The sequence below is a fragment of the Lathyrus oleraceus genome, chromosome 1, assembly GCF_024323335.1.
Source record: "Lathyrus oleraceus cultivar Zhongwan6 chromosome 1, CAAS_Psat_ZW6_1.0, whole genome shotgun sequence".
NCBI lineage: Eukaryota > Viridiplantae > Streptophyta > Magnoliopsida > Fabales > Fabaceae > Lathyrus > Lathyrus oleraceus.
In genome coordinates, this window is record NC_066579.1 from 27,020,527 (window position 1) to 27,033,008 (window position 12,482).

Genomic DNA, 12,482 nt, shown 5'->3' on the forward strand with positions numbered 1-12,482 from the left:
CTTGATTTTTAGGGTTTGGGAAACACGAGTGTTGGTGAAAACTGAGTGATTGACACAAGAGTAAAGATGAACGGCTGAAATGATAGCTTGAACACTAAGCTTCCAACATTCGACGAAAAGAACTAGAATCAGTGGTCAATTCAGATATGTGTGTTGTTTGGAGCTCAAGATATTCTTGATCTCGTCAATGATAGTTACACGCTGGTTGCAGAAAATGCAATAGAAGCGCAAAAAATTATGCAACGAGAAACGAGGAAGAAAGATTAAAAGACATTGTTCTATATCCATCAGTGTGTGGGCACGAAGGTGTTTGAGAAAATTGTTGATTCGACAACGGCGAAGGCGGCGTGGGATACACTGGTACAATGCTATTATGGTGACGCATCAGTGAAGAAGGTCAAGCTTCAGTCTCTAAGAAAGAAATATGAGAATCTCAACATGAAGAATAATGAAAAGGTACTTAATTACTTCCCTAGAGTGATTGTGGTCACTAATGAGATGATGTCTTGTGGAAAAAATCTCCATGAAAAAGTAATCATTGAAAAGGTACTGAGATCACTTGCTCCTCAGTTTGATTACATAGTTGTAACCATATAACATTCTAAAGATACCAGCACCATGAGAATTCAAGAGCTTCACAGTAGTATAGAGGCATAAGAGTTCGTCTGGATGAAAGAAACTTTGAATAAGAGTTAGAACAGACTCTAAAGGCTCAGATGTAGCACAATGAAGAGGCGCTAATAGGTCTGACACCTATGTGTATTTTAATATATATAAATAGGTCCTTCATTCCTCACCATTTTTCACACCTTTTCTCATTTACTTCTTAAGGTTTTCTTCATTTTCGTAACATGATTATTAAAATAAATTGGTATGTTTGTTATTCGATTCTATAGCCTTCGGTTAAGATGCATATTTGGAACATCCAGAGTTTTGAGCAACTTGAGAGGAGCTTGATTTGTTGGTTAGACATAATGATTAAAGATGGTAAAAAAGTAGAAGAACTGATAGGCTTGTTTTGACACAAAATGCAAGTGTGAGGTGGATCCATATAACTTATCTCCCAAGAATCACTTCTCTTCCTATAAGATTATGTCCGAAACATGCATAACACGTTGCGACACAGAGTGACGTACCTCACCACATCAGTGTGATATACAGTATAATTAATAGAGTTTTCCATGCGAAGTTTTTTATAGCTCTTATATAGTCTTCTTTTGTATGAAACATGTCTCCAACTTTTAACGCTCCCTCCGAGCTTCGTCATCAAATGCCCAATATGAATACTAACACACCTACAACCAACAACCAACCCAACATAATTTCCAACCCACCTACATGCAACATGATAACTAACCCACCTACCATCAACAACCAACCTAAAAACATTACCTAACCACATACACTCAACAACCAACCCAACATGATAACCAACCCACCTACACCTAACAACCAACTCAACAATATTACCAAACCACATACACCAAAACCCGCAATCAATACAGGCCACACACCCAATCACAAAACCAATAATATGACCATTCCTACCATAGCACCAAACCAACATACACCCAAACATCAAACCACCAAAGCACCCAAACATCACACCCCAAAGCACCCAACCAACACATGCCTACCGAACACCATGACAACCATTGCTTCATTTCCAAAATGAATAAATGTCAAAATTCAACCAACTAGCCCACCCACCTGTAACCCAACCAACACGACCAAATTACGACAACATGGGCACCAAACTCGATTACGACAACGAGTTCCAACTAACATTGGAAGAGATGCGAGCAATGATGGATGACACCGATATCCCAGGGACCTCGCACTAGACACCTCAGGTGAATCCTGGGAGGCACCAAATACCTCAGGTGAATCCTGGGAGGCCTCAACGGTGAAGGGCGTCGCAGGGTTGTGGAACCGGTGGCCAATATGATCAAACGGGTCGTTAATATATGTGTACAAAATTTTCTCGCATGCAATTCTATTGAAATTAAATAATAATATTTTTTTTATTTCCAATTTTTTTTATTATTATTTAATTATAAATTTCATTAAAAAAAATAAAAGAAAAAAGAATACACATTGGCGCCAGATCAACTGGCGCTAGGGGTGTGCATGGTTCAAAACCATAACTAAATTGAACCAAATATATGGATCAGTTTGGTTTTTAAAACCACTTTGATAAAACCGGTTTATATTTTTAAAATCGGTTTATGTTTGGATCGGTTTGGTTAATAACCGGTTTGTACTAAAAAAATTATTTTTTGTTTGGATCAATTTTAAAACCAAATTTCCCTCTAATTTAATTTTCATTCCAACAACTTCTTAACTTTATCAAATCGCTCTTTAAATCAATCACTATTTTTAAATTTCAATCTGAAAAATCAAAATTAAGTAATTACCTATAAGATAGAAAAAAAAACAATTTTAAAAAAAGAGTTTTAAATTGGTATTTTTCAAACCAGTTTTTTTACAGTTTTATAAAAAAAACAATTTTATAAAAAAAACAATTTAAAAAAATTATAAAAATAAATCAGGTTTAAAAAATCATACGATGCAGTTTTATTGACGGTAGTTTTTTTTTGCAGCTTCTCAATTTTATTTAAGAGGATAACTATCAACAATGTCACATTTAATTTTACAATAATAAAAAAGTAAAGTAATTGCCACGTCATAAAAATAACTGACTAGTTGTAAGGAGAAATTAAAATGATAAAAATTTTGTTGACTTTTTTCAAACTCACAAATAACTAAGGATGAAATTGCCAACTTGTTTTCAGTTTGTTTTCTTTGCAAATATCCAAATATACAGGAAAAAAACATTGAAAAACAAATTGTATACTAATACTATATTTTCTATACAAATCTTTAAAAACAGAAATCAATAGAAACAATTCACAACCAATTAAAGCTAAGAAAATGGATAAAAATAACTCCATAATACAACACACAATTACAAAATTACAAATTTACTACTCACAGAATTTGACTTGAACATTGTTAAAGAATACCAATATGAAAGCAAACATCACAACTTTCAATACCATTTACAATAGGATGCCGGTTTTGATGAATTGGGAATTTGGATTTTTGAGAATTAGGGATTCTGAAATTTGTGTTTTGGATTGATTTGAAATGATTATTGAAAAATGGTAACCGTTTACTTGAACCGGTTTTTAATAATGGTTACCGGTTTTTTTTTAATTTGATAAATGGATAACCAATTTCAAAATATAATTTTGGGTTTGGTTTTAAAGTTTGGATTAATTTGGATAGGAATTTGGTTCATGGTTATTGGTTATTTTGCACACCCCTAACTGGCGCAAACATATAACATATGCACATAAGCACCAATGGAAATTGCACACTCATATAAAGCAATACATAGGTGTTAATTAGTATGACGTCTCTTAAGAAAATCATAACATAAACGGCAATTGATCTAACATATGCTCTTTGCTATGAATTTTTGTTTGTTTGAAACATGGGTAGTTTGGTATATAGTTGGAAAAGATGATTATTTTGGAAATTAAGTTTAAAAAGTTGGTTATTTTGAAAAACAAATCGCTTAAGGTTAGGTAAAATATCCATGACAAGCATATCAAAAGAATAAGACATCTCCAATGCAAGTTTTTTCAAGAGTCTCTTAGTTTTTTTAATGGTAAATTATATGAAAACTTCAGAAAAAAAGAATCATGGTGATTATCTTAGTCGTAAAGTATAACATCCCAAACAAATACTAGTTTAGGGTCCAAGTAGAAAACTTTCTAGATTTCAAGCTGACTTGAAGGGGAATATAAGATGTTTTGGGCCGGTTGAAGGTCTAATAGAAGAAAACCCACCTCTTATCCAGATTTGGACCACTTCATATATCCTCACACATATAAAGGACCCCGCGTGTATGCTAGTGGAGAGGAGGGGGGGGGGGGTATGATTCATTTCACTTTAGGATTACTTTTCATTTTTGTTGACTTGGACGTTGGAGGACTAGCCTTACAAATTAGCCCGTTTTTCCACTATACCAGAAGCTTACCCAATTGTGTCAAAATTTTATTCCACCGTTCACCGAATAATCCTGGTTCACCAACGGAATAATGGCGGTGTCTGTACAAAGGGAATCTATTCAAAGGCTGTGAAAATAGTCTAAGGCTTACTTGATATCAACCCCGTCTCAGAGGTTAAATATATAGATTAACTCTCCAATGTCGTGTTTGTAAAGAAAGCCTCATTGAAGTGGATGATGTGCATCAATTATACGAATGTCAACCGTGATTTCCCCAAAGACTTATGCCCCTTTATGAGGCGGATAGAACCATATGCGTCAACTACTCAGAATACAACCATATATCCATTTATGAGGTGGATAGGGAGAAAATGGCCTTCATGACAAAACAAGCCAACTGGAAGTGCAAAATGATGTCTTTTAGCCTAAAAAATGCATGGGAAACATACTAAGGATGATGAATAAAGTCTTTAAGGAGGAGATAGTAGAAGTGTTGGAGGTTTACATGAATGATATGATCTTCAAATTCCGAGAAGAAGAAATACATGATGAACATCTCTCTCGTGTGTTCCAAAGAGTCCTTTAATACAACATAAGGCTTAATCCAAAGAAGTGTATCTTTGGAGTCATAGCTGACAAGTTTCTAGGTTTTTATTTGAAGGAGAGAGGCATAAATGCAAATCCTGACAAATGTGAAGGTGTTATCCAAGTTATGGCACCCGCCACAAAGAAGAAGGTAATAAATCTAAACAAAATGCTAATAGCTCTCAATAGGTTCATCTCAAAGTCATCCTAACACACTCTATAACTCTACAAACTATTAAACATTGGCTTGATACTTCGGAGTTTACTTGTTTGTAGACACGCTTTTATCCTTTGGTTCAGAGTCTAGACGTCTTTAGAGTCAGAGTCCGTTTCCAATTTTATGTACACTTATCAAAAAAGTTAGAGTACAAAATAATTATCTACCCTTTGTTATCATCTAAACTCAAGAATAGTTGTAGAACTAGGCTTCTTCCAACATCTATCTAGTTCTATTTTACCACCTAGTTAAGAGATGTCTTTTCATCATCAAAGAGGGAGAGAATCTTGATCTATGTGCTTGCAAGTATAAAGTTGATAATCCCTCAAAAGATCCTCTAAGAATTTTTGATGACGACAACAGTTATTGATATTGCAGCTGATGACAGTTTGTTATTACATGATTTTTATGAGTATTTGCGATGAATTCAATAAAATTTCAAGTTAAAGATGAGCTAAATATGAAAAAAATGAAGAAGTCGAAGAAACAGAGCAAAGCCAAGAAATCACGAAGAAATTATGAAGAAACGAGCATTTTTCAGCATAATGTACATCTTGACGTTTGTCCAAGAAATTGATCATATTTGGAGAACTGTAACTCGTTTTGAGATGGGCAGTATCACGCGAACGATACAACGTGTGGAAAATTGTGTGTGCGATGGAATAATCACGCGCGAGATGGTACCTTTTTGGACCTTTTCTGACGCATTTCAGACCCGTTTTGACTGTTTTTTAAAGGGAAGTTTGGTACTTTTTCAAAGGTTACACATTTCTACACCAAAAGTGATGATTCACAACACCATAAGGCATATTCGAAGAGCATTTGAAGCCATTGGAGGCTAATTATTCAAGGTAATTCTTATGCAAACCTCTTATTATTATTTTTGGTATTATAATTTGAATTACGAGTAGTTAATTCTCTATAGGTTAGGTTGTGTTTGATGAAAGAGGAGAAATAGATGAAGTATTGGATAAGATTTATGCTTTGTCGATACTATCAAACTAAAGAGAATATGGAAGAAAAACCTTAAATTCCTGAAAGTAATGGATTTCCTACCAAACAAAAGGAAGAAGAAGGATGGTGTGTTTTTCGTGTCATATATGTCGCCCTAACACAAAAATCAAAAGGTCAAGCTTATGACCTTAAAGAAGCGCTTAATGGAAGGCAACCCATCGGATAATTTTTTATTTGATTTGCAAAATTTAATTTCAATTTATTTCAATTAATTGTTCTTTTTGTAGCATGTCACATTTAGGAGCGGTATGGTAAACGAAAGGCTCCACCACACCCTCTATGAACAAAAATTAGGTAGACGATACTCGTGCATCTTTAAACACAGATTTTTTTCAATGGTAAGAGAAACAACTTGGTCCTTGAGTGCCACATTCTCCCTCTGAAGAGGGTTAGGTCGAAAGACTCCCTCTAACTCAGCAGCTCCAAAGACCAGGATGTTCGATGCTCGATGGGTCATGTACACCAAATCCGATAACTCCTCATGGTGAGGCCCCCAAAGAATCTTCCACCATGACACAATCATATGAATCACAAACTTACACCTACACTAGAATAGGAACCTCCAAAGAAACCACATTAGTAATGACTGCATGAGAGGGGATTACCTGGGCGACCCTATTTATTTGCTGCATTCTTTTCTCACATTTCATCTTATCTACGGGAAAATGAAGGATGTGTTAGAGAATGGGTCACAAAGTAATATTAAAAAAGGAGACATTCTCAGCTTAATTATCAAAGGTATCCTTCCCAACCTCCTTTGAGCCAATCTCCATGAGCAGGCACTTTTCTATTAGTAGGCCTTAATTATTTCTATGACGGTTCATCAAAAAAGATAACATCTCGATGTAACCTAGAGCATTGAAGAAGGACACCTATTTCCTCTTCAGAAATATGTCTTCTTGACTCAAATATTCCATCTTATAAATGTGAGATCCAAACTCCGTAAAGAAGTGGCTCTAAGGACAAAATTTAGAAAATTTATCCAAGCATTGGTAGAACGGCTCTGGATCTATAGAGAAAATTTTAGTGTGACCTTCTTTGTTGAGAGCGATGACCCTGAAGAATTGATCATTGGAGTGCTTCATTTTATCCTAATAGACGTCAAACATATTGTCACAATGGCGAAGAGATATTAATCCATGCCCCATCACCGAAGAAGATGCGCTATATTGAACCTTGAATAGATGAAAAAGGATCATCAATGTCTGCACAATACCCTTGAATTCACATCAATATTGGAATACTTTAATGTAAGCCCAACTCGCCGAGTCCAATTGAGAAGGGGCGATCAACAATTGATTGAAAATGTTAACCTGAAACATGTTGAAGGGGAGAAGTCTCCCAATTAAAGAGAACAAATACTCATGAAGAAGGATAACACACTCATCATACTTGTTCTACACCTTCTTGTCTTTCTTAGGGTTAAACACTACTAGCCAAACTAAGGTACTACTTCAGTAAAAGCTCGACTTAAACCATCCTAAGAGGAAAAAGTAGAAGTTGTGTCCAATGTCTATGGATCCACCCATGCTGAAGAAATACCCCTATTTTGCTTGCGACACATGGCAGATGGAACATATATTTTAAGGAAAACTATTAACACATAAGTGAGTAGTATGAAGAATTACTCCTCTGATCAAACACACCAATAACAAGAGTTCAAATGACAGAAATAAAAAACTCTCTGCCTAGAAAACTCTAAAAAAGAGAAAAAACAAGATGGAGATATTGGCTTTATCTGAAAAGAAATAGGTTAGTTTTTTTGTATGTATTAAGTACCCAAAAATGAAGACCACTTATGAAGTCATCCAAGTAACTGGAACATAATAGCTCGTGAGGAGAAATGAAATTAAAAGGACATGGAAACATTTGTTACAAGTCGCAAATGGTAGAAAAGAGAAAAATTATGTGTAAGAGATCTTTTATATGTGCTTTAACCACTAAGAATCATATGATCTACCGTGCACTATCAATGACTGATATTTAATCAAAGGTTGTGCAAAGTGCTCAAATACTCTAAGAGAGAGGAAGCATCATGACCATCTAGCATATGGGCATGCGTTAACTGTTCTTTGTGTATGACAAATCCTCGTCGTACAAAGCGGGAGATGGGCTTGAGGGGCAACTATTTCGAGCCACTGACAAACCTCAGAACGGAACGCCCATCACCAAAACAAGGGAGCACTGGTGAGGAGTAAACTCTCTTGTATCCCCATCTAAGATTAAATGATTTCTCCTTTAAGACATTGCCAAACCACTCATATCAATCAAAGGGTTGACAACAATCTACAACGCACTCCCCATTTTTTGGTTTAAACCCCTATTTTAAAAGGGAGAAAACACTTCATTCTTAGGTATTCAAAATTCATTCTCACTCTCACATCCTTTTTCATTCCCTTACTAACTTGCGTGTTGGAATGTTAACCTTCCAGATCATCCCCTTCCTCCATTGTATCCAAAATTTACTCCACCATACCAATGTTCTAATCCACCATTCATCAAACAATTCTCATTTCACAAGGAACACAAATAATCGTCTACGTCATAAAGAAAGTGTGGATGCCCCGTCATTAAAGGATAATGAGAGTTTATATGAATGAAGTGGATGTTTGAATTAAATGTTACCCCCGCCATCTCATAAAAAATGTCTTATTTGAACAATGTGCGGTTCTTAAAAAAATGATTAGATATGTTGATTTTAATGATAAAACTAATATAATTTACTAGAATACTCTTATTAATTATAATTAATAGAGTAATTGAATAAATTTAAAGTTAATAAATAAGAGTATAATAGTGAAATAATAATAATAAATATTATATTAATATTATAAATGAATAATTATTTTGAGAAAAAGAAAATGTGAAATAAAACACTTTTCTAAATTAAATGATGTTCAATATACAATTCAAAATAATTTTTGCCAAAACCTGTGGTCACTACATTAATGCATTAATCGTACAAAAACGTTTGCCATTGTCCAGTGTACAATTGTCATTATTTTGCATTTTGGTCCATGTCAATCATGAAAAGCTAAAATGAAAACAAAAATACTAATGAAAGGTTGGTATAAAAAGAAACAAACAAGATACATTAATAATGTTTTAAAACAAATCTTGCCAACAATATTTGTTAACTGAGAAAAAGGTCAAATGATCAACTCATGAGCTAAAGAGACAAACAAGATACACTAGTAATATACTTAAAAGAGACACTTAATAATGTTTTTTATGATAGTTTTCTGAAAAATAAGTTAAATCTCATAAAAAGTTGTTTAACTTAAAATTTGAATTTGAATTATCTCCAACAATTCTTCTTAAATAAAACTTTTAAGTTGTTAAATTTAATTACCATGTTATAGTGTTTTTTGAAATAATCTAAGTGTCTAAAACTATTTAATTTTTATTTAAATTAATTGAAGTAGACATAGCATGAAAATTTACATTATATATTGATCAATTAATTACATGTTAGTAATACTTACATCTAAAAATAAATGACTAAGATTTTCAAGTTTGTATATGCTATCTTCCTCTTACTTGTTCTATTTGCTATTGCAACTGAAGTTAGAGGGGGTAAGAACTTTTATCTTACAAATTTGAATTAAATAATTTATTTTTTACCTTTTTATTTATTCTTGTTTTGCATAACAGCTTTTTTGGATTCCTGTAATTCGAATTCTGATTGTTCTAAAAATGATTGGTGCCATCTTCCTATGAATGCAACATGCTACTGGGGTCATTGTTTCTGCATGTGGTAGTAAAGTATTTAAAACTATGAAGTGTTAACTGTAAGCCTACAATTTAATCAGCAACATTTCATTTTATAGTCATTTGCTCTTATTGTTTTCTCAGAGATAAAAAAGCATATTCAATATATCTTGCAAGAACTATGATTATACTGTTTAATTAAAATTATTTACATCAATAAATAAGAAGAAATTGATTGTGTAAATTAATTATATATTTAACACATGAATATCATGCAATATAAAAATGAATACATATTCTGTCAAAAAAAATAAAAATGAATAGATATTAATGTATTTAAAAATAATAAATTTTTGTTAGTAATAAAATCAGCTTTTGTTGTTTCAAAGAAAAAATAATAAGAACCTTTTACACAAAAATAGATGAAATCATATTGAGACATCAATGCATCATAAAACTTAAGTAATTAAAGTAGATCGTTTTACAAAGGATATATTTTGACAGCTACAAAATTTAAATAATTTTAATTTTACGTCTTTCTTAATCTAATTATTTCTTTTTCATATAGTCACATCAATTTTAACCTTTTTGATTTTTTAATTATATGGATATATAAAAAACACATTAATTTAGAAAAACAACAAGAACACTCCAACTCCAGAAAAAAGAACAAAGACACTATAAAGAATTGAGTTCTCTAGTTAAATAGAGAAAGGACATGAGTAATTTGTAAATTTTCCGAGATTATTAAATAGGCCAAACCATTGCATGTCAGAAACTCTACAAAAAGTAACATAAGGTCATTAGAAAGAACAAAGGATCATCATAGCCACCTAACTATCATGTACCCTAAAGTCAAAACAATCTTCCAAGCCACCAGATAGACCACAATACATCCCAACTGGGTCCAAGAAGACCACACTTATGTAGGTTCTCTCTAACAGGAAACTAATGAAAGAGAAATTGATAGGAGAAGACTAAAATTTTGGAGAGAGCTCAATTAACCCGTAGAGAAGACAAGATTCAATCCACTTTATTCAAAGGAAGACTAGAACCGAGTTTAGAATGAAAGAGACACAAATAATATGAAGCAACAGATACTCACCTTATTTCCTAACATATCACCTCTAGCAATCACTCTTATGCGAGAAGGATAATCTTTTGCTCTACTTGAAAAAGACTAACAACTATCTCATACTTCCAAACAAAAAGAGACCTCCTCCACCTAATATTCCACCTCACTAACCCCCTCTAAAACACCTGTTATGTTAAATGCAATTAAATTTATGTTATTATCTTTCCAAAAACTAACAGAATTTATTTGTTGAGTCACTTTAGTTATATTTTGAGTTGTATTCTTTTATTCTCTCAATGTATAAATACTCTTGTAATATTCTCAATTCCGATTAATGCCAAAATTACTATTCATCCAATATCGCTCTTTTCTTTCTAATTCTCTCTCAACTTTATCTTCCCCAATTTCTTATCTTCCACCATTGTCAAACCTTCAATTTGAGTTTTATGTTCTAACATTTGGCATCAAGAGCTTTGGTTAATGATCCTAATCCACTGCAACAATGACAACCGTTTCCAATGATCGAATTCCCACCAATCTCCCGATTCTTGATTCGAAGAACTATGATAAATGGACGAAACAAATGAAGGTCTTGTTTGGTTATCAAGAGGTGCTTGAGATTTTCGTCAATGGAGTTACACAATTAGGGGCAAAGGCTACCGACATTCAAAGAGCTACACACAATGAGGAGAAGAAGAAGGATTACAAAGCTCTATTCTTGATTCATTCGTGTGTTGATAAAGACAATTTCGAGAAAGTCGGCGATTGTGAATCGGCGAAGCAAGCATGGGAAATCTTGGAGAAAGCATATGCCGGTGCCGTCAAAGCGAAGGTTGTAAGGTTACAAACTTACAAGCGACAGTTCGAGTTAACACAAATGGAAGACAAAGAAATGATCAACGACTACATTACGCGCATTATCCGGTTAGTTAATCAAATCAAATCTTGTGGGGAAACGATTCTTGAGCAGAATGTTGTATCGAAAGTATTGCGTTCGTTAACGTCGCGTTTCGACAACATAGTTGTGGCTATTGAAGAATCAAAGGATCTAACAACTTTGAGCAAGGATGAATTGCAAAGTTCATTAGAGGCACATGAACAAAGGATGGAAGAGAGAGACACCGACAAAGCCAAATCGGAGATTGCTTTGCAAGCGCGTTTCAATCAAAAGAACAAGAGGTCGAAAGGAAAATTTGCGGCGAGAGGTAAATCAAAATTTCAGAATTTTGGTTCAAACGATTCGCAAAATTCAAAGTATTTGACGAGTGAAAAGGGTGAAAGTAGCTCCAAGGATAGTGGTCATAGCAATGGTTTTAAGAAGCGTGATATGAGTAAAGTGCAATGCTACAAGTGTAGAAAGTTTGGACACTTTGCAAATTCGTGTCGTGGTAAATCGAATGAGAATCACAATAATGAAGCCAAGGTTGCTAGGGAAGAGGTAGATGATGAGGACACACTTCTAGTAATGATCACGAAGGAGATTTATGGCATTACGGATGTTCCGGGAAGCAACTACAGTAGTGATAATTTGCGGGACAGTAGTTGTATCGTTCCAGAAAATAGTGAGAAAACGCATTCGGATCGAAGTGCATTGGTTACCGTTTGTGATGGAGTCCAAGGGAGAGATGAGTGATACTTGGATTCCGGTTGTTCAACACATAACGTGTCGAAAAGATTGGTTTGTGCAAATCAATCAAGCGGCAAAAAGTAAAGTCAAATTTGCCGACGACACCACTTTCAGCGCCGAAGGGGTAGGAGATGTTTTGATCGGAAAAAGGAATGGTGGATATTCAAGGATCAAAGATGTCTTGTATATACCGGGAATTAAGTGTAATCTTTTAAGCATTGGCCAATTACTTGAA

General features: G+C 34.0%; 1 protein-coding gene across 1 annotated transcript; it reads left to right on the top strand.

Annotated features, from left to right (window-relative positions):
• Positions 1-11,122: 11,122 nt before the first annotated feature.
• Positions 11,123-12,253, top strand: LOC127088269 (uncharacterized). The gene has a single exon (XM_051029189.1). The coding sequence runs from the start codon at positions 11,123-11,125 to the stop codon at positions 12,251-12,253; it is 1,131 nt and encodes a 376-aa protein (XP_050885146.1).
• Positions 12,254-12,482: the final 229 nt, after the last annotated feature.

Coding starts and splice junctions, on each gene's coding strand:
- LOC127088269 (XM_051029189.1), top strand. CDS start 11,123: ATGACAACCGTTTCCAATGATCGAATTCCCACCAATCTCCCGATTCTT.